This window comes from Aspergillus homomorphus (assembly GCF_003184865.1).
Source record: "Aspergillus homomorphus CBS 101889 unplaced genomic scaffold BO97scaffold_7, whole genome shotgun sequence".
NCBI classification, from domain to species: domain Eukaryota; kingdom Fungi; phylum Ascomycota; class Eurotiomycetes; order Eurotiales; family Aspergillaceae; genus Aspergillus; species Aspergillus homomorphus.
In genome coordinates this window covers 415,030-434,557 of record NW_020291893.1, presented here as the reverse complement: position 1 = coordinate 434,557, position 19,528 = coordinate 415,030, and the positions used below count along the sequence as shown (strand labels likewise).

The 19,528-nt window shown below is 52.3% G+C and overlaps 6 protein-coding genes across 6 annotated transcripts; 4 read left to right on the top strand and 2 right to left on the bottom strand.

The window, feature by feature from the left end:
• Positions 1–1,234: 1,234 nt before the first annotated feature.
• BO97DRAFT_412175 (uncharacterized protein) lies at positions 1,235–3,333 on the top strand (the record flags this gene model as incomplete). Its single annotated transcript, XM_025696223.1, has 2 exons — positions 1,235–2,176; positions 2,227–3,333. 2 exons carry the CDS (start codon positions 1,235–1,237, stop codon positions 3,331–3,333), a joined length of 2,049 nt encoding a protein of 682 aa, XP_025554034.1.
• Positions 3,334–4,084: 751 nt separating this feature from the next.
• Positions 4,085–4,530, bottom strand: BO97DRAFT_259359 (uncharacterized protein). Its single transcript, XM_025690887.1, has one exon. It carries the CDS (start codon positions 4,437–4,439, stop codon positions 4,200–4,202), a length of 240 nt encoding a protein of 79 aa, XP_025554033.1. The 5' UTR covers positions 4,440–4,530; the 3' UTR covers positions 4,085–4,199.
• BO97DRAFT_476291 (putative glucan 1,4-alpha-glucosidase) lies at positions 4,372–6,866 on the top strand. Its single transcript, XM_025700470.1, has 5 exons — positions 4,372–4,849; positions 4,906–5,192; positions 5,241–5,337; positions 5,394–6,031; positions 6,081–6,866. The coding sequence occupies exons 1-5, from the start codon at positions 4,621–4,623 to the stop codon at positions 6,744–6,746; spliced, it is 1,917 nt and encodes a 638-aa protein (XP_025554032.1). The 5' UTR covers positions 4,372–4,620; the 3' UTR covers positions 6,747–6,866.
• A 654-nt stretch (positions 6,867–7,520) lies between these two features.
• On the top strand, positions 7,521–10,012 carry BO97DRAFT_464221 (uncharacterized protein). Its single transcript, XM_025699487.1, has 3 exons — positions 7,521–7,896; positions 7,950–8,250; positions 8,313–10,012. The coding sequence occupies exons 1-3, from the start codon at positions 7,608–7,610 to the stop codon at positions 10,003–10,005; spliced, it is 2,283 nt and encodes a 760-aa protein (XP_025554031.1). The 5' UTR covers positions 7,521–7,607; the 3' UTR covers positions 10,006–10,012.
• Positions 10,013–12,306: 2,294 nt separating this feature from the next.
• Positions 12,307–16,646, bottom strand: pld2 (putative phospholipase D (PLD)). Its single transcript, XM_025692535.1, has 5 exons — positions 16,254–16,646; positions 15,793–16,186; positions 15,590–15,733; positions 13,101–15,535; positions 12,307–13,051 (listed from the first exon to the last, which is right to left on the bottom strand). Exons 1-5 carry the CDS (start codon positions 16,434–16,436, stop codon positions 12,368–12,370), a joined length of 3,840 nt encoding a protein of 1,279 aa, XP_025554030.1. The 5' UTR covers positions 16,437–16,646; the 3' UTR covers positions 12,307–12,367.
• A 1,964-nt stretch (positions 16,647–18,610) lies between these two features.
• cyn1 (putative cyanate hydratase) lies at positions 18,611–19,391 on the top strand. The gene is made up of 3 exons (XM_025698168.1): positions 18,611–18,710; positions 18,791–19,230; positions 19,292–19,391. The coding sequence occupies exons 1-3, from the start codon at positions 18,690–18,692 to the stop codon at positions 19,311–19,313; spliced, it is 483 nt and encodes a 160-aa protein (XP_025554029.1). The 5' UTR covers positions 18,611–18,689; the 3' UTR covers positions 19,314–19,391.
• Positions 19,392–19,528: the final 137 nt, after the last annotated feature.

Here is a 19,528-nt window from a genome sequence, read left to right as displayed (position 1 = left end):
TCAGTCTTGATTTTCTTCATGGAACGATACTCAGATCAGTAGTCGCTGAGAAATTAAACCTGCAGTGGGCGCCGCGATGTGCCTGGAGCTCGGCGATGATTGGCCATTTGCGGCCCTCCACCGTCATCGTCGTCTCAGCCTTGAAGTGGGAAGGGAATTCCCGCCCGGCTCAATCGGCATCATCCGGTCTTTGGTTCTGCTGAGGAATTTTGGTTCTCTAGTTGTGCTTTTTTTCTTGGTTCATTCCAGATTTTATTTGAACTGGTTTAGACTCTGGAAAGAGGAGGCGAAGACTTTGTTGTTGCTTCTTGGGCGTAGAGTATCTAGTCCAGTTCAAGTACTTAGTATGTACCGTGACTTCATCATGGGGCAGAGAAGAGAGTCATTGTCAATGCCTTGCATGACTCAAGCTTCGCTACTCGTAAAAACCCGTGAAGCCTCCTGCCGACGTGCCCTCCCTTGAAGAGTATCGGAATCGACATGCGGATGTGATATCCGACTGCTCGATTAATCCAGTCAGGTACTGCTCGCAAAGAATCATGAAAATGATGTGGAACTGGCTCCGCTCTTGGCGAGGCCTCGAATCACGATTGATGCTTCAATTCAATTCTCTGGATCACTTTCATACTATGCGATGAGTCAGCAAGATCCCGATTCCCGAGTCGAGCGGTGGCCTCGACGCTCCAATACCTGACCAGAACTGGGTGATTCCAGCCTTGACTCGGTCTTTGTGTGAGAATGTCTGTTGTTAGCACGAAATAGAGACCGGGAGATCAACCTAGGGATGTCTAGCGGCAATGTTAATGTCGTCTCTGGAGTCTGGACAGTGTGAGGTCAGCCTCGATCCTTCACACGGGGCAGCCGTGGGCGACCCCATCCCAATGGATATCGATTCTGGCTGAGCAGGAACTGTAAATTGCCTGATGACACGATTGTCCAGCTTGCCCCTCATCTAACATCCTGACCTCTCTAGTTGTCAGCTTGTGTCACATACAATGGATTGTATGTGATCTCGATCAATTGATTGATTGATTGGCTGATTGATTGATTGATTGAGGGGTGGCCTAGCCCGGGTGATGTCATCTCCACCCAACCCCCGGGCGCTGCTTCATCTTCGTCTCACCTGTCCCGCTCTGACCGACGACGTCCGTCTCTTTGCTCTGCTATCCCACCCATCCGGATCTCGCATGATCCATCACCAGCAGCATTATCCCCCCTCCACAACTTGTTCGCCATGGCTGAGGTCGACGACCCTCTTATTCAAGCGTTGCCTCCTGCGACCGACTATCTGACCTATTTGACCTTGCTCGAATACCAATTGACCCCCGCCCGTTTGCCCACGCTGCATAAGCTCCTCCAGGATGAGGTGCTAACGACCAACATCGGCTGGGACTTGGTGCAGCTGCTCCTACCTATGTTACCCCAGTCTTTGGATTGCCTGCATGATATTGCTCGATTGGGAAATCCCCGAGAGGTCATTCTGCGGGTTTCAGATGCTCTCATGCAGCTGCAACCCGCCGATGAGGAGGACAACGATAATGAATCGAACGCTGTAGATTTGGAACCACACCACCAGCATGGGGAGTCGTCGCAGGACGCCACCGCTGACTCTGAGCCTAAATCTGACGACGAAATGGAACCTCTGCCTCGTCATATCCTGCAGTTCAATGCACTCGTTTCAATGTTGTCAGTGTTGCATTCTCGCATCCAGACCAAGTCACCCAGCCGATTCCTGGCCACATCTCTGCAAGCCTTGCTAGAAGCGTATACACTGATGCCCACGAGCGAAACAACAATTGCTTTGTTGGAATTCTTTCGGGATGTTTCGCCGTCGAAACGTCCGGCTCCGCCTCCCAGGGCGGCCAGTGAATCCAGCGTGCTTCGTCTCTCCGAAGCCTCAGCGCCGGACCCGGAAGCTGAAGTGCAATCGCCGTCCCCAGCTAGTGATAATGAGGCAGTCTTGGTCCAGCGATTTCTACAATTTGGCCTGCTTGAGGTACTTAAATCATACTTGCTCAGCTTTGCCGGCCCCTTGGACCCCGGAATGTCGTGGACGATTCGACTACAAGAGAAGCTCCACCCCGGATTGCGCATCGCCAGCCAGCAGACGCAGACCGAGGTCTTTGCACACAGCAAGAAACTGAAGGAGCGAGACTTAATCGTTGCTAAGATCACGGTACGGCCGAGACCCAATCCTGGGTTCAAATGACATGCTAACATGTATAGGCGCTATCTCGCGACTTCGGCCTTAGTGATAAGCAGCTTCTGGAAATCGCCTTGAAATCGCCCGACGACCAACCGCCTCCGCTTGATTTCGACGAACCACCTCGCAAAGCGGACGAAATTCCCCTGGAGAGACATGGTTCTTTGCTGCTCCTGGCAGCGCGGGCAGCCTCGGCGGAATTATTCTCGTCCGGGCAGGTCACCCCAATCGCCGTTTTCCCAGACCTGGCGCGGGTTTTCCGCAACTTCGTCGGCGGTTACAATTCACCCGATGAAGTTGCTTTCGGGCAACCACAGGTGCTACTAGACTCATTACTCGCATTAACCGTCTTTGCTATGCAGCAACCTATCCAGCCACCGGCCATAGAAAAAGAATTCGTCGATTTTGTTCTATGCTTGACGGCCTGTACTGCCCGGCAGAACTACAGTTCAGTTCGACGAATTCCAGGCACAGTTGTTAAGAGCAATTCCTCGGCGATTGCGCGCTTCAAGCTCATTCGGACGGTTCTGGAGGACGACCGATTCCGGACTGTTAAGGATAGCGCCATCGTCTGGGTAAAGGACGGGATCTTAGATGCATCCAAAGCCTCCGAGACCGATGTCACATCCGAGTCCAGTCCGTTTCTCAACCCGCATTATTTTTCCGTGTTGTTCCCGTCGCTCTTCGACTCTTCCGAACTGCTCATGAACGTGTCATCCGATCTTGTGGCATCATGGATCAAGTTCTCACAAACCTTGACTCCATCGATCCATGCGGCGCTCAGTTTGTATTACCTTCTGGTCTCAACACCCAATCTGCGCCAGCAACTGCAACTGGAGAAGACCTATGTCTACTTCCGTAATCGCTTTCTGGAGCCGCTAAAATCTCTCTGCCATGCTTTTGAGGCGGATCTCACAAAGAACGGTGGCGATGGTCAGATTGAAGCCGCGGTGGGCGAGAGCCTGACGCAGATTGGGATGGCACGGTCGGTGGGCTTGGTCTCACATGCGCTGGAGCAGGTGGAGGAAGCCCTTGGCGAAGCATTTGTGCTGAAGGATTCGGAGTTGCCTGAGCCCAGTGCGGATGATATCGCCCGAGTAGATATGATTCGAAAGGAAACTTCACCTTAAATCATAAGCAGTGTAAATACGCGAGGATCGGCTATAGCGGGGTATATGTCCGCGTGTGTATATGAGGCAATCTTGCATTGTGCTATCCGTTCATTCTCCCGGGGGTGACTACTGTGTAGATGAGGCGCATCTCTCGCCTAGGAAACATTGCTGAAAACCATTTGGCGCTGACTTATAGTTGTAGATGGGGAGAAGGGCGAAAAAGCGGCCTTGGCCAAAGCGAGGCATAAGTAAATAGAATCACGACACCCCATTGCCGGCCGGCCGCGCACGCAATGTCCCTGTCTGTGCATTGAGGAGTTCGACGACGGAGAGTTTCTCTACCAAAGGCACGGCGCTGCTCGGTCCTGGGGCCTTAGCTGAGGCGCATTGCACCACAGCCATCAGTTCATCCTGCTCTGTCACTCCAGTTCTCCGGTGGGATAATGTACTTGGATTGAAGTCGCCGCGGTAGCGTCCAGCGGGCACTGCACGATTTCGGTAATTCAGTTCTTTAATGACCCAATCGTCTTCTGCAGTCTTTCCCGTGTGCTTGCAAGAGTGTAAAACAAGGATACAAGAATGGTCTGGTGTCGGGACTGGGTGGAGGGGGAAATGAAGACAAGCAGCGAAGGAGTGGTGGTCGACCGTCTCCATTGGCTGACAACAGCCATCTTCATTAACATCTCATTTCCGGCTGAGCAAGCTTCCCTCCCTTCCATCTTCCTCTTCGCTCTTGCTCGCGGTTCCCCCACCCCCACCTCCGAGGTAAGCGATGGCCTTCTCATCACGCCACTTGACCATCTGCAGCAACTTCATCGCATCGCAAGTTTGACGGACTGCCATCTAGCGTCGCGCTAGTGCCAATTCCAACGCGTTTCCCGCGATCAACCGTCCGTAACGGCCTGACCCCCGAGAAGAAAAGCCGTAACCGAGCCAGGGGCGGCGATTCTGCGGGGAAATCGGAGCCATCTCGTTGGAGGAAACGGACTTGGCTCCCCGGATTTGACCTCATCGGAGAAGTTGGTCACAGTGTGCAGAACGCCTGCGCAGGGGCTTATGCAGGTCAATTCGTCTAGCAGGTACAAGGCAAATGCCGACAAAGCGATTGGATGTCTGGGATCCATGCATGTCCCTGTCCGCTTCACATGCAGTCGAGTCGAACCTCTCCCCCCCTTCACACGGTGCTTCTCGCCTCCCGCACGCGGTCTATAAAGAGCAGCGACATTCCTACCGTCTGTTTCTCATTAACCTCACTCTCATCCTCCTTCGCATTTCTCAAACCCCTGGTATCTCTCGCGTTTTGCCATGATTCGGGGTATCTCCTATGCGCTTTGCGCGCTGGCTCTCAGCCCCTGGGCGACAGCAGCCCCGCAGCTAGATGCTCGGGCTACGGGCAGCGTGGACGCCTGGCTTGGAACTGAGACCACGGTCTCCCTCAATGGCATTCTTGCGAACATTGGCGCGGACGGAGAGTTCTCCAAGAGTGCTAAGTCTGGCATTGTCATCGCCAGCCCGAGTACTAGCAACCCGGACTGTGAGCGACCCCTTTTTACCCATGAATATGCTGAGCTTGCTAACAGACCTGCACAGATTACTATACCTGGACTCGAGACTCAGCCTTGACCATGAAAGTCCTTGTTGATCTCTTCGTCAATGGTCAAGCGAGTCTGCAGACGGTCATTGAAGAGTATATCAATTCGCAAGCCCACTTGCAGACCGTTTCCAACCCATCTGGGTCGCTCTCCGGCGGCGCAGGTCTTGGAGAACCCAAATTCAATGTTGACGAGACGGCATTCACCGGCAGCTGGGGCCGTCCCCAGCGCGATGGACCTGCGTTGCGCGCGACCGCTCTGATCACCTTTGGCAACTGGCTGATCGTACGTCTTGTTGGATCTTGACAAAGTACTTTGGCTGACAATAAACAGAACAATGGCTACTCCACCGAAGCGACGAACATTGTTTGGCCCATTGTCCGTAATGACTTGTCTTACGTCGCTCAATACTGGAACCAGACTGGTTACGGTCGGTTATCTTAAGCCTGAAATTTCCCTTCAAAGTACTGAACTAACTGCATATAGATCTGTGGGAGGAAGTCAGTGGATCCTCTTTCTTCACTGTTGCTGTTTCACACCGGGCACTTGTGGAAGGCAGCACCTTTGCCAAGAGCGTTGGCTCATCCTGCAGCTGGTGTGATTCCCAAGCCCCGCAAATCTTGTGTTTCATGCAAAGCTTCTGGACCGGATCCTACATGCTTGCCAACACCAACAGTGGTCGGAGTGGCAAGGATGCGAACACCGTGCTCGCCAGTATCCATACCTTTGATCCCGCCGCGGGCTGCGACGACACGACCTTCCAACCATGCTCACCACGTGCGCTGGCCAACCACAAGGTCTACACTGACTCTTTCCGGTCTGTGTACTCTCTGAACTCTGGCATTGCTGAGGGCACCGCTGTTGCAGTCGGTCGCTACCCTGAAGATTCCTACTACAACGGCAACCCCTGGTTCCTGACTACCCTTGCGGCCGCGGAGCAGCTGTACGATGCGATTTACCAGTGGAACCGCATCGGGTCCATCACTATTGACAGCACATCGCTTGCCTTCTTCAAGGATATCTACAGCTCGGCGGCGGTCGGAACCTATTCCTCCTCCAGCTCAGCCTTTAGCTCCATCGTCAGCGCTGTTAAGACTTACGCTGATGGATACGTGAGCGTTGTTGTGCGTCCACCGCCCTTTTACTATAAAGCACCTTACTGATGTCGTTTAGCAATCCCATGCCATGACCAATGGCTCCCTCGCCGAACAGTATGACAAGAACCATGGCACTCAGCTCTCTGCCCGCGACTTGACTTGGTCCTATGCTGCTGTCTTGACAGCCAATATGCGCCGTAACTCGGTCGTACCTCCCTCTTGGGGCGAGACCGGCGCGAGCAGCGTTCCCTCTGTCTGCTCCGCAACCTCCGCGATGGGCACTTACAGCACCGCCACCAACACTGCATGGCCTAGCACCTTGACCAGCGGCGGCGGCTCCGGGACCACTACCACTACCACCAAGGCTAGCGGCGGCGGTACAACCTCCACAAGCACTTCCACCACAACCACCGCCTGCTCAACTCCCACCAGTGTCGCCGTGACATTTGATGTCATTGCTACCACTACATACGGCGAGGACGTGTATATCTCAGGATCAATTTCCCAATTGGGTAGCTGGGATAGCAGTAGCGCGGTCGCATTGAGCGCCAGCCAGTACACCTCCAGCAAACATCTCTGGTATGCTACGATCAGCCTTCCTGCCGGCACTACTTTCCAGTACAAGTACATACGCAAGGCGTCCGATGGATCCGTTACCTGGGAGAGTAACCCTAACCGGTCATACACTGTTCCCTCTAGCTGTGGAGTCAGCAGTGCCACGGAGAGCGATACCTGGAGGTGATTTTGGTCGAAGATGCTTTCGATCATAATGGGTAGACTAAATTAGCCCAGCATAGTATGAGCTTCTTGTTGAAGTCTCGAGCATGTGAACAGAGCCTTGACAACAATTCCTAAATCAAATGTGTTATTCATGCTATGCTTCCATATCTTTGTAACTTAAGCTTTATCAAATTTGTTGCTTAGGCCGGGGATTACACAGAACCACTCGCAGTCCACGGGAAAGACTATGACTTGAAGAGCATAGCATACGATAGTCGGAATTCACGAGAAGGAAGCCTAGCGAAGAGTATCAATCTAATTCAGATACGTCCAACAAGAGCATTCCCACTGATGAGGCACCATATCTAGCAGTCTAAATTAAGCCATTGCTCGGATAATATTGCTCAAGATCGCGAGTTGCCCCCTTACGAGCCATAGCCATTCCATCATTTTAGTCGATGATACGAGCTTCCCTTTTTCGAAGCGGTATGCATGAAGTGATATGTATGCAAATCTGTATGCGATGAGCAAGGCACTCTTCCGAATCTGATCTATCCCGGGGGACTACGATCCCGGATTACCATTTTCGAACGAATTTCACACACTCATCCTACGGCCATGCAACGAAACATTTGTAATCGCCGCCCATACACCGACACTCTGTGAAGCTCATGAAGACGCTGGGGCACAGCTCAACCATGGCGTTGGGGGCGGGGGCGTTCGGACACAGCATAAAAATACATCCATCCCAGCCCTTGAATCTTGGAAATTCGAGATCTCGTCCAAAAGCACCTTTCTGCTCTTTTTTGCTTTCTCCTGTACTCTATCTTCGTTTTCTTTCTCGTTCTTCTTTATATTCTGCATTTAGAAATTGCTCCACACAATGGACAACTACCACGCCTGCTCCCCGATGATCAACGAATTTGAGGCCCGCAGAGCCGGTGCCTTCACCTCGCTCCCCATCCGCATGAACCGATACAGCGAGATCGCCACCAAGGCTGCCCAGGATTTCGTGTGCAAGTGGAACTGCCACTTCGACGTGCGGTCTGACTATCCCGGCTCCTCCCGCTTCTCGCAGAAGGAGAATCCGCTGGTCATGATCATTCCCGAGGCGCTGCCGGAGCGACTGGCGCCGGCGGCGTGTTTGGCTGAGATGGCGCGGCTGCTTGATGGTTTGTTTTGTGCTCGCCTCGTCCCAAAGATATTGTGCTGAGTTATGAGGTAGATCTCTGCCGTCGGTTCGGAACGCATAATCGACACGAGGGATTCGAGTTATTGAACCGATGCATCGAGCAGTTCTCTGCTGCGTGCTCTTGTTCGTGCTCGGGGCCGTGCAGCAAGGGTCCAGGAGGCGGTCGTCACCACCCTCACCATCAACATCACCACCTGCAGCGAGTCATCGAGGAGGTCTTCTCTGAGGTTTGCCGGGTGGAATGCGAGCATGGTGTGCATCTGTTGGAGGTATACCGGAAGGCGATTATTCGGGCACCGACGCCGCTGGACTGCAAGAAGAAGTTCGCGTTCGAGTAAGTGTATTTCCTTCCGCTGGTGTTGGGTGCGCGGGTTTCAATGTTGATGTCCGAGCCAGAGCCTTCTGGCCTATACTGGAGTTCGCTATCGGGGTCCCTCTCTCGCACGTCGACCACATGCTTCTGCAAGAGATCAAGGATGTCGCCGACGAGTGTCTCGCGTTGAACGATGAATACTGGAGCTGGACGGCAGGGTGTGCAGACCCCAAAGCAGGACGCAATATCATCGACTGCTTGATCCGCGTCGAGGGGCTGTCTGTTGACGCGGCACGGGAGAAGGTAAAGAGGAAGATCGTCGAGCTTGAAGCCCGGTTCCTGTCGCTCAAAGATAGCTTCTCCTGGCAGCATCCGACCGAGTCGATTCGTCTGCACCGCTGGATCGAGGCCGTAGGCGCAGCCATGGCCAACTATAACTACTGGCGGGCCAGCCTCTCGTCTTCTCCCTGCTTCAGCAGCAGTAGCAGCTGCGGCAAGTCCGAGTGGACCGGCACGACGTCGACGACCCTGCTGGATCGAGGCTCGAACCACCCATGCGCTTCATCTCCCAATCTCAGCTACGGAGCCCACCACCACAACCACCACACCCTCGAAAACAAGACCAAGAACACCACGGCCCTAACCGCACCAACCAACTACATCAGCTCGATCGCCTCGACCCCAACGACCACAATCCTGAACATGATCCCCGCCGCGCTGAACAGCTGGACCCGCGCCCCGGAGCCCACGCTCCACCACATCCATACGATCTTCAGCAACCTGCACAACGCAACCCTGATCCTATGGGACATCTTCACAGCCAGCCCGACGCGCCACAGCAGCCCAGCAACACACATCGTCTTCGGCACCGCGCAAGCAACCAACAGCGCATACTACGCCTTCACGCACGCCCTACAATCGGTGCAGCACCAGCCGCACCTCTTCCGCAACCCACGGAACGCAACCACAATCCTCACGGAAGGCCTCACACGACTCTTCACAGGCCAAAGCTGGGCCCTAAACTGGCAATTCACAACACACACCCCGACCGAACCCGAATACCTAGGTCTAATCGACGACACGACGGGAGCGTTATTCTCTATCCTGGTCAAGCTCCTGCAGTCGGAAGCCCCTTGCCAACCACCACCCCACAGTAGCAATCCCGGTAACAAAAACAACAGGGGAGACTCGCTGCTACACCTCACTAACCTCCTCGCGCGCTTCATCCGCATCCGCGAAGAGTACCTCTTCTTCACCTCGCCCCAATCCCCTGCTGCCTCCTCCTCCTCCTCTACAGGCAAGACCTCAGCAGAAGGCAAGCTGGGGGGATTCAGCTACTCGTACCCCGTCATCCGGCTGCTGAATTCCAGACCTGAATGTCGTGCGCAGGTCGGTGCGCTGCTTTCGGCTTCGGCTTCTTTTCCGGGAGGTTTGTCGGGGAGGGATACGCCTTCGTCGTCATCGTCATCATGCTCTTGTTCGCCCTCCGCGGGTGGTAGTGGTGCAGGGTGTCAGGGTTTCAGTGCTTGCGCGGGTAGAAGTCCCCAGGTGATGGGTGCCGGTGCCGGTAACTGTACCTCTGAAATGAACTTCCCCGGTTTGGTGCACCTGCTACGTGAGGCTGGGGTATTGGCTGCCACGAGAGAGTTTCTGCGTGATATGGAGGAGGAGATTGAGCGGGAGGTGGGGAGGTTGGAGGCTGGGGTGTTTTGTGGGGAGACGAATTCATTGATCAGGTTGGTGGTTGTGCGGTTGACCGTGCGGGGTTTTGTTTGAGTATGCGACTGGGAATTAGGCTGTGGTTGGATGGGTTTGGTTCTGGAGGTGGATTGTTTTTGGTGGGGGGGAGGGGGGGGACGGGGGTAGAGGTGCTGGATTTGTTTGTAGTGAGTGAGTGTACGTAGATTATGGTAGTTCAGCTTTGATTCGGAAGAAGGGTCATCGTCATCACTACATTAACCAGTACAGTACTCTGCTCCTGTTCAGCCTGAGAATCTTAAAGGGGAGAATTAGGATTGTGGTGGTCTTGCAATAGACTTGGATGCTTGGCAACACGTTATCCTATCAATCTTCAAGGAAGTCATCCACCCAAAAACACACTTTACTTTGCAAAAACCTACATCCAGAACCAAAATCGGTGAGCAAGCAACATATATTCCGAAAGACTATATATCCACCCACTCACACATAGCTATATAAAACAACCAAAAAAAAAGCTTCAACCCACACACATCCTATCCAATTCAGAAAAGGGTTTTCCAAGTGAAGTTTAGTAAACCAACAAGAAACGATAGAAGACCGCAACAAGACTTCCTAAAATAATTAGAAACCCAAATCCTCCCCAATCCCTCTCCGAATCTAACTCATCCTGTCTAAAAAACGGACTGTCCCATCTCCCATCCAGATACACCAGAGAGTACATCTTCCTCGAATAAGAAAATTGGCGGAGTTGATGAAAAAGTTAAAAAGCGAAAGACTGGAATCCGGATAGGATGATTATTGATCTTCACCCCAGCTATCAAATTGTGTCCAGAGCACCACAACTCTCCCTTCAAATCTGTCATAAGGGAAGACTGGACAGGAATGAAGAAAAGGTTGAGAAACCGACGTCGTAACTGGAACACAAAATTAAGCGAGAGGAAATCATCTTTGCTACCCTAGAACCTGAAGCCCCCGTTTTGGTGCAACGGCAACGAGACCGGCTGTTGTTTTTGGTGGCTTTTGTCGCGGGCGTTTCGGTTTTTCGGGATGGCGAAAGTAGCGTGAGTAGAGTGTATTTTTATTGGTCTTTATGGTGAATCAAAATTTATAGCGTTATGGTGTATGAGATAAGCCATGTTGCGGGTGGGGGGATTTCTTATTCGAGATGGACGAAAAGTTGAGAAATGTCGTGAAGACTTGAGGTTTTTGGACCGGATGGTAGATTGTTTGCGTTCAGGTGGAAAGCGAGAGGAAGCTCCGGGCTATCTCAGGGAAAGTCATTTACATGACAGTGCAGCCGCCGCCGGGGGAGGCGCCTATGGTTGATATTAGCTATCATTCTGTGCCTGGGGTATGCTTGATAGAAGGATGCAAGTGGGATGGGGCTGTGGTGAACAAGTCATGCGGGAGGCATACCGCGGGTGGTGGATTCCTTGACAATCTCGACGGGGGCCATTTTGAATGATTGAAGTGAAAGATCGGAAAGATCGAAAATGTTTTTGTTTTGCTTGTTATGAAACTTGCGGATGAAGAGAAGAAAGAGCAATTCTGGGGAGGATTCGAAGAGGCTTATATAGATGTCCAGGGCACATATTGGATCCTAGAAACTGTGGTCAAGAAAGTATACTCCATCTTTGAAATCCATTGCAGAAACCAATGACAATCAAGAAGAATAGCAAGACAGACTGGGCAAAGACAGGTACGAGTGAAAGAATAGTCTGGGGGCGAGGAAGTCGGGCTCGTTCCTGGGATATTTTCTTTAATCCTGTTCGTAAACTTCATCATGGCGTTCAAGAAGGCTTTGACTCGATGAACCACATGGGTGGAAGGAAGAAAGAACTCGCTAGAAGTGATGGAGACCTCTGATTTGCGGTCGTCGCAGATGTATGGAAGGGCAGGGATCAGGGCTTCATATTGTTCTTGGCAATGGGCCAATGAACGACTGTGCAACTGTGTGTAGAATCAAGCTAAGCGTCGCATTGATGTTCCGGCTCTGGAAATGAGGCTGTTTCTCTTTATTTCTGTTTGATATCTTTCATAAGGAAGTCGCGCACGAACAGTGGTAGCATGGAAGCGAGTGGAGGCGATGGTAAATCCGAATACTTGGTGTGTTAGTGCATTGACAAGTCTGGAGCAATCGATTGCATGCACCGACATAAGTCCCTCTTTGCCACATGGTGTTGTACCAATTCTGCAATGTAAGAATGAACCAACCGTGGACGTGGCATCCTCGTTGGGTTGAGTTTGGATCTGCCACGCGGGGCGAAGTTCTGGTCTGGCGGCGAATCATTACCCGTCGCTTCCTATTGTTCTTCAACAACAATACTAAACCACCACACGCTTACAACTTGGGATCCAAAAAAATACTAAAGAAACATCCAATTTCATTGCTGCTTGGCCAAACAAAAGAACCAAAATATTGAACTAGAATATGGCATCAGGTGTAGATAGGCTCCGTCAATTCGTTCAATGTCAGCCCCTCCTTGGCAATATCCTCCTCAATCAAAAACATCAAGGGCATCTCGACCAGCGTTCCCTTGACCTGGCTAAGAAGTTCTTTCACTTGCTTGACACCCTCAGGGCCCGGAGGGAAGTCATCCCGCACCACATGTCCGTATTCGTACCGAGCAGGCTGAGAGTCGTCCTCGCCATAGGCCTGCTTGTCTGCGTTGTGGAAGTAGTATCCATAGAACTCCTTGTACGTGGCCCAGTTGCGCACTTGGTCATCGGGAACCGAGTGGAAGACCTTTCGGAATACTTCAGTATTAGTTCTAGCCCGAGTGTTCCACATGCTGTGCATTGTGTCCGCCAGCGGGTCGGCCACGATTTGACTTTCTGGAGACTCGGCGTCGAATGTGTTTGGCACACCAACGGGCTCGTAGTTGGCATCGGGACGTTCTGGATCCTGAGGTGGCAAAAGACCAAGATGCTTGCGGAACAGGTATCTACGGAGAGAAGCAGCAAACCGACTTGCACTCCATGGCTGGCCATTCATGCGCGACTGAATAGGGGTGTAATCCTCAATGACGATGGCAAGCTCGGAATCGTGGTCACCCAGCTGAGAGCGATCGTTCAAGTTGGCAGATCCAACGATAGCAACGCGATCATCGGCAATCATGACCTGTATCTTCGTTAGCATATGGGTTCGCATATCAATCAGTAGCACTTACCTTGGAATGCACGTAAAGTTCTTCGGTAACGAATGCGTCAATCTCAGCATCTGCAGGGCCATCCCACGGCACATTGCGGATATCTGGACCATTCAGCATGTAGCACTCACTGACGCTATCCCACCGGCCAGGAGCAGACTTGGTGCTGGACACCTGTTGAGCGGCTTGCTGGTACTGTTGGTAGGGGGCGGTGGTATCAAAGGCCGCCCGAGGAGCACCGGGTCCATAGCCACCTGGGCCGGCAGTGGTCACATCGTGCTCCTTGCGGGCTTCCTCGTAGTTCACACCACTTCTGTTTTCGGCCTGAAGCAACGGGCCGCTGACGTTGAGACGATCGTAGTTGCGCAAGTTGTAGAAGCGAATATATTCCATCGGGTTGTATCCCTCTTTGGCAATAAGTTCCATGATACTGCTGCCTCCCCTGTTGATGCAGTTGTACTGGAACTCCATGATGGCGCGAGTGCCAAGAGTGGAATCGTCGCTCAAATCTCCAGCAAAGCAGGGGACTGAGGGAATGACAACGACAATCTTGTATTTCTCGCCCGCCCGTGCAGCGCGCAGGATACGTTCGACAATGGCAGCTCCGATTTTGTTTTGAACGGGTTTCTGGGCATCACCAGTCGCGGTGATGAAGAATTGATTTTCGATGTACACAAAGTGCTGACTGTTGCGGATGATAGCGGCGTAGGCGTCGGCAATAGAATGCTCGGTCGGTGTTCCGTTGCTCCACTTCGAAGCACTGCGCACAATCTGGCAAACCATGTTGCCGCGTGGCTGGCTACCCTGGCGGTAATTCATACGATCCTGGTAATGATGGATCTGGCCTGCTAATTCGCCGCGAAGAACGTTGCCATAATCTGTGAAGTTCTCCTTGATACCACGGAAGTTGAAGCCTCTTTCGGAGTCGCCGTACGCATGGCCTCCGCTGTGGTAGTCGTGAACACCACGAGTCTGCGATTGCTGGCCCTCTTGGGTGGGAGGAGGCGGGTAATGCTGGTTTTGGCCTTGGCTTGGAGAGTATGCCTGACCCTGAGATTGTGTGTGAGTCTGTTGCTGAGGATAAGCCTGTCCCTGAGGTTGAGTTTGGGTCTGCTGCTGAGGCCAAGATTGACTCTGAGATTGTGTGTAACTCTGCTGGTGAGAGTATCCCTGATCCTGAGACTGGGTGTAACTCGGCTGCTGGGTTGGTGCGGTTCCCTGGCTTGGGGGAGGCACAGGGGGAGGTGGAGGGAACGAGTCACCAGTATAGGTGTAGTTATGCTTCTCATCGTGGCTAGGCGTATACGCCTGGTTAGGTGTATAGGCCGGTGGGGCTTGCTGCTGCCAGTTAGGAGCATCATGGGTGTTGGTGGCCTGGTAGCTACCCTGGTGTTGCTCGGGCTGTTGCTGCCAGCTTTGAGTGTGCTGAATGTTACCAGAATAGGCAGCAGGTTGAGGGGATGAGGTCTGCTGCTGCTGCTGCTGCTGCTGCTGCTGCTGCCAGCTAGGAGTGCTCGGAGTGGCGGGCTGAGCGTTACTGCCAAAGGAACCAGTCTGTTGAGGTGCCTGCTGCTGAGGAGTCTGCTGCTGCCAGCCAGGTGTCACTGCGTTGCCGGCGCTAGACGACTGGGTGTTGCTGGGTTGCACGGCGGAGGGAGAGGCTGCCTGTTGTTGCCAGCTAGGAGTGGCAGGGCTTGAGCTGGTAGGGAGACCACCCGGCTGGGCTGTGAAAGTCTGCTGCCAGCTGGGGGTAGAAGGACTCTGGGTTGACGTTGCTGGCTGTTGAGCCGGCCTTCCGTGTTGCTGGCCCTGTTGCTGACCCTGCTGCTGACCTTGTTGGGCGCCCATAGAAGAGGTAGGGCGGCCGTACAAGTTCAGTTTCACATATCTGGGATTGTTGCGCGAGTAGTACTTGATATCATAGATGAAGTTCCATCTCTGGACAAAGTGCCGTCTCAGATCTTCGACAGCCTGTCCATGCAAGCTGACTGAGATGTCCGACCAACCCATACGGGAGGTCTTCTTCCGATCCAGCTGATTCTTCTCCCAGTTAGACACATCCTGGAAGTCAAGCACTCTAGCATTGTTGTAGTCCTGGCCGGGGAAAACGATCTCATTCAAGTCCTGGCCATGAACATCGGCGAGGGCATGCTGGTTTGTGTCCCAACGGCCAAAGCACATATCCAAGCCACCCATAAAAGCGATGCGTCCATCAATGATGCAGAGCTTCTCATGATGGGCCCAGTAAAGGATGACATCCTCATGCATACCATAAATTCCTTTAATGGTGTCCTCCGACATCTTAGCCAGATTCCCGGCATCCAAGGAGAGGTTCTGAAGGGAAGCGGCGATTGAGGCTTCCAATTCCTGACGGTCGGGAAGATGGTCAGGGTGACGGAATACTGCAATGTTCTGATGGAGATCCTCCAGATGATGCTTTGTGTGATGGGATGAGACTGCGATTTGGAGTCAGCTCAACCAAGTAAATGAGCCATGCTTTCTGCACATACGTGTCAATGCCTGAGTCACTTCCTTATAAACAATAATGTTGACACGAACGCCGCGCTGCGCAGCAGCTAGCAGCATCCGATCCAGCCGATACTGCTCGTTCTTCGCGGGAGGGCGTCTCAGGTAGAGCTCTGGCGACAACCACCCTGAGTTTCAGTCAGCCCACCACTCATTATAACCCAGTTGTGTCACCTCAGAAACTTACAGTCCAGAATCCAAATATTTTCTCTCGCACTTTCCAGGGCTTTGGAGACAGCATAAAAGTACGCACACCCGTCGACGTGCCACTTGACTTCATTACCCTGGCGTTCTGGAGCGAAACTGCCGAAGCGGTTCTGCGTCTGCGGCTTAGTCGAGCCATACTCCGCATAGGCTTGCGGGTCGAGGGCATTTCCGATCTTCTGGGCAAACTCATTTCCCAGGTTTTCCAATTTTCCGAACAATCCCGAGAGCTTATCCTGCTTCTGGGGATTCTGCGTCTGTTGATGATAGGTTGACTGCTGGTGCTGGTGCTGTTGCGGGCTGGCGTTTCCATATGTCGGCGGGTATTGCTGAGCCGAACCTTGGGTCTGGGAGGACTGGGTTTGCTGGTATTGGTTCTGCGGGATGACAACCACTGGTGAGTAATTTGAAGATGGTGCCTGAGATCAGATCCGCAGGACTTACCTGTTGATTATTGCTGCTGCCCTGATAAGTACCCGAGCCCTGCTGGCTCTGATGACTCTTGTAGGTCTCCTTCAGTTTCTGGAAAGTGTCACCGACAAAGCCCCTCGCGGTGTCGCCGGATGTGCCCCGCGCCGAGTCACCGTAGTAGTGGCCATAGGCCAGGTCTTCCTCGCGTTGGGACATGAGGACGACAGATGGAGAGATGACCAAGGATACCGGGGTCTAGGAATGGAAAAGGGGGTGTAACAAGAAAAGAAAAAAGAAAGCTGACCGCCACGGGGGGGAGAGGATAGTTGTTATTATTATGTAGCCGTGGTGAAGGTGGGGGAGAAGAGGATCATCTGAGGAGGGAATTACGGTTAGGGAAGGAATACGGGGCTAAGACCGGCCCCGCCAGTCCAGCTCATCTGCCTCCACTTTCCACTTTCTAGGCTACCGCCTTTAGTCGCTTGTTTGTTTGTTTGCCCCAAGGGTGTATCTCATTTGCTTGTTACTTTCGTGCGTTGGTTGTTCAGCTCATAGGATATTTGTGGGCCTTGACATTCATTTGCATGTGTCGTTGCGAGCATTTCTGCCAACCATCAGGAGCGGTCGTTGCCTTGCAGGGCGGGGGGCGATGCATCATCACCTTTCTAGATCGCTGCAGTGTGGCTGTGCCGGCATTCATGGCGGGGAATCCCCAGCTAGCCTGAAACAGATACCCATACGGGCTTTACCTGACAGGCTCCGATGACGCCCAGCATGATGGCTGGTTCCAGCCTTTCTAGTAATTGTGGCTCATGTGGCTCTGCCACACCGCATCGCTCATCCCGAAACTGATCGCGAATGGCCATTCAACGCTTTAAACGAGAGCGCTATAAATGCTGAGCTGGAAAGGTTCGGAACCAGGCGGTCTTGGCACACGGGAACAACGCCGTCCTCGTCTCGCCGATCCTGAGACATGATCCACTTCAATGGGAATAGCTTCGCGTGCAGTGATTCTACTCCAAAACGTACTAACTTTGATGTCTTAAGCTGCTCGGATGTAGTCATGGAGGTGTTCGCATGGTAGTTGGTATTTTCAGACATACCGGCAGGCTAGATGACGATTAGCAGTCTGTACATGAGGATCACTCCGGACTTGCTGTAGGCACCCGGTAACACCTAATATTGCTCTACAATGCACACCGGTATGCTATTTGACATACTCCACGATGTCTTACAGGGAAAGTTTGTTGACTGAGGCGGATGAGCGAAGAGATGCTGGGTGCATCCAGGTAAAAGGGCTGTGTACCTATGACGCTGCATCCAGCGCTTTGGCGGACATTGGCTTATCGTGGGGAGAGTATTCGGTGTCAGTACAGAATGCGGTTTTGCAGAAAGAATTCGGTATCAGATTAGCAAGAAAAGGGATTTCAAATTAAGACGAGAGACTCACTATATCGAGAGATTCGGTTGCTAGCGATTGCATGACAAGTGAAAATCATCTTCAGCGAACGCCATAGCGGTTTGCTTGAATGTTTTGACATATTTCTAAGTTGCTCTATCTTTCATCAAAGGATCGGGGTCCTTTTGGGGAGCAACTAGCGAGGATTTGGTGATAGAAAGTTCTGGTTTAGATGTCTTCTGTCGTGCACAGCTTGGATGGATACTCGATGTTGCCCAAGCGGAAGTGACTTGCGGAGAGACCGGAGACCCACAGGCACCAGTATCTGGTACAATTCTCGAATTATCGAACACTGTCATGGATGTTAATCTTTGATGCAGTTCTAGAGGATAGTGTATCGGGTATTCTCTGATCTATGCTCGTCTTGATGAGTGTAGTAATGGAAAGTGTTGCGTTGGGCCAAATAGATATATATATATTAGCTGTGAGGTTCATAAACAAACATATAATTAAGCTTGCGTTGGATTGGCATGAGACATGATTGAGAATGAACGTGTTGACTCACTAGGTGATTGAAAAGATGTTATAAATGCAGTACACTCTCGAAAGGTCAATTGAGAGAATGACGTCGTTGTTTTGTGCTACAGCGAGTTGGAGATCAACCCCGCACTGGTTGGGAGAGCAGTAGCAGTGGGGGTCCATCGGAGGTCTTTAGCCAGACACCCTATCAAAAGACCAAGGCAACAGGGTAAGCTCAGAGATTCATTCTCGAGGCTAGGAAGCATAGACATCTGGAATATCAACCTAGAGCTGTCATGCTAGAACCTTAAAATGGGTAGTGTATGCTATTGGGGAGAGTTGCTGCAAGGGCTGCCCCTCACTGACAAGCCCCGCAGCAATTTGACCCCGCACCGCGGTTGGAGAAAGCAGCGCAACAGCCATTATTTAAGAATGACATCGGCCCATATTGAAAGCTTGTCATCTCTTCTGTCCTCTTGACCAGTACTTTCCCAACTAGATCCCCAAGAAACGTTCTAATTATCTAGCTGTACCCGCGAAACAATATCAAAATGTCTCTCGCAACCCTCGACGTAAGTCCGCCCGAGACCGAGGATGCCGATAACGTCTGTCAAGGAACTCATTTCCGCGCGTACTAACCGTCTACGACCAGGTCTCCCAACACCCTTACCTCCCCTCCGCCTCGGAGACCCTTTTCAAGGCCAAGGCATCGAAAAAGCTGAGTTTCGAGCAAATCGCGGAGCACATTGGTCGCAATGAAGTCGCTGCCGCCGCCCTTTTCTACGGCCAAGCGAAGGCATCTCCCGAGGACATCGACAAGCTGTCATCTCTTCTGGAAATCCCCCGGGACCTCCTCGAAGAGCAGCTCAGTGGCTTCCCGGACCGTGGTCGCACAGTCGAGATGCCTCCCAAGGAACCGTTGATCTACCGATTGTATGAGATTGTGCAGAACTACGGCTATGCGTACAAGGCGGTTCTCAACGAGAAGTTCGGTGACGGAATCATGAGCGCTATCTCATTCTCGACCAAGGTTGAGAAGGAGACCGATGAGGCGGGAAACAATTGGGCGGTCATCACGCTGAGAGGGAAATGGTGCGTCAGCCATTCTCTCTAACTCCAATCAAGCTCTTGGGTGTCTTACTGACTTTGACAGGTTGCCCTTCTCGCGTTTCTGAGCGTACTTTTTTTCTTGTTGTGAACTAGTGGGGCTGGGGCTGTAGTGCATATAAGCAATATCTGAATGAATCAACATCGCTTTTCGATACGTGTTTGAAGACTCTTTTTCGAGTCTTCTTTTTCGAGTCTCCGTAATATCAACGCAATGCACCAAGTACAGAAGCCACAATATGTGTCGAAATAGACCTGACATCAGCCGGGAAATGATTGTATC

What these genes read in the sequence shown, in the direction of transcription:
- BO97DRAFT_464221 (XM_025699487.1), top strand. Translation starts at nt 7,608, where the DNA reads ATGGACAACTACCACGCCTGCTCCCCGATGATCAACGAATTTGAGGCC. An exon ending in GATGGCGCGGCTGCTTGATG is followed by an intron (nt 7,897 to 7,949) that starts GTTTGTTTTGTG and finishes GTTATGAGGTAG; the next exon opens with ATCTCTGCCGTCGGTTCGGA. An exon ending in AAGAAGAAGTTCGCGTTCGA is followed by an intron (nt 8,251 to 8,312) that starts GTAAGTGTATTT and finishes TGTCCGAGCCAG; the next exon opens with AGCCTTCTGGCCTATACTGG.
- pld2 (XM_025692535.1), bottom strand. Translation starts at nt 16,436, where the DNA reads ATGTCCCAACGCGAGGAAGACCTGGCCTATGGCCACTACTACGGTGAC. An exon ending in AAATATTTGGATTCTGGACT is followed by an intron (nt 15,734 to 15,792) that starts GTAAGTTTCTGA and finishes ACTGAAACTCAG; the next exon opens with GGTGGTTGTCGCCAGAGCTC. An exon ending in AACTTTACGTGCATTCCAAG is followed by an intron (nt 13,052 to 13,100) that starts GTAAGTGCTACT and finishes ACGAAGATACAG; the next exon opens with GTCATGATTGCCGATGATCG.
- BO97DRAFT_476291 (XM_025700470.1), top strand. Translation starts at nt 4,621, where the DNA reads ATGATTCGGGGTATCTCCTATGCGCTTTGCGCGCTGGCTCTCAGCCCC. An exon ending in CCTTTGGCAACTGGCTGATC is followed by an intron (nt 5,193 to 5,240) that starts GTACGTCTTGTT and finishes GACAATAAACAG; the next exon opens with AACAATGGCTACTCCACCGA. An exon ending in ATGGATACGTGAGCGTTGTT is followed by an intron (nt 6,032 to 6,080) that starts GTGCGTCCACCG and finishes GATGTCGTTTAG; the next exon opens with CAATCCCATGCCATGACCAA.
- cyn1 (XM_025698168.1), top strand. Translation starts at nt 18,690, where the DNA reads ATGTCTCTCGCAACCCTCGAC. An exon ending in TGTCTCTCGCAACCCTCGAC is followed by an intron (nt 18,711 to 18,790) that starts GTAAGTCCGCCC and finishes GTCTACGACCAG; the next exon opens with GTCTCCCAACACCCTTACCT. An exon ending in ATCACGCTGAGAGGGAAATG is followed by an intron (nt 19,231 to 19,291) that starts GTGCGTCAGCCA and finishes TGACTTTGACAG; the next exon opens with GTTGCCCTTCTCGCGTTTCT.
- BO97DRAFT_259359 (XM_025690887.1), bottom strand. Translation starts at nt 4,439, where the DNA reads ATGGATCCCAGACATCCAATCGCTTTGTCGGCATTTGCCTTGTACCTG.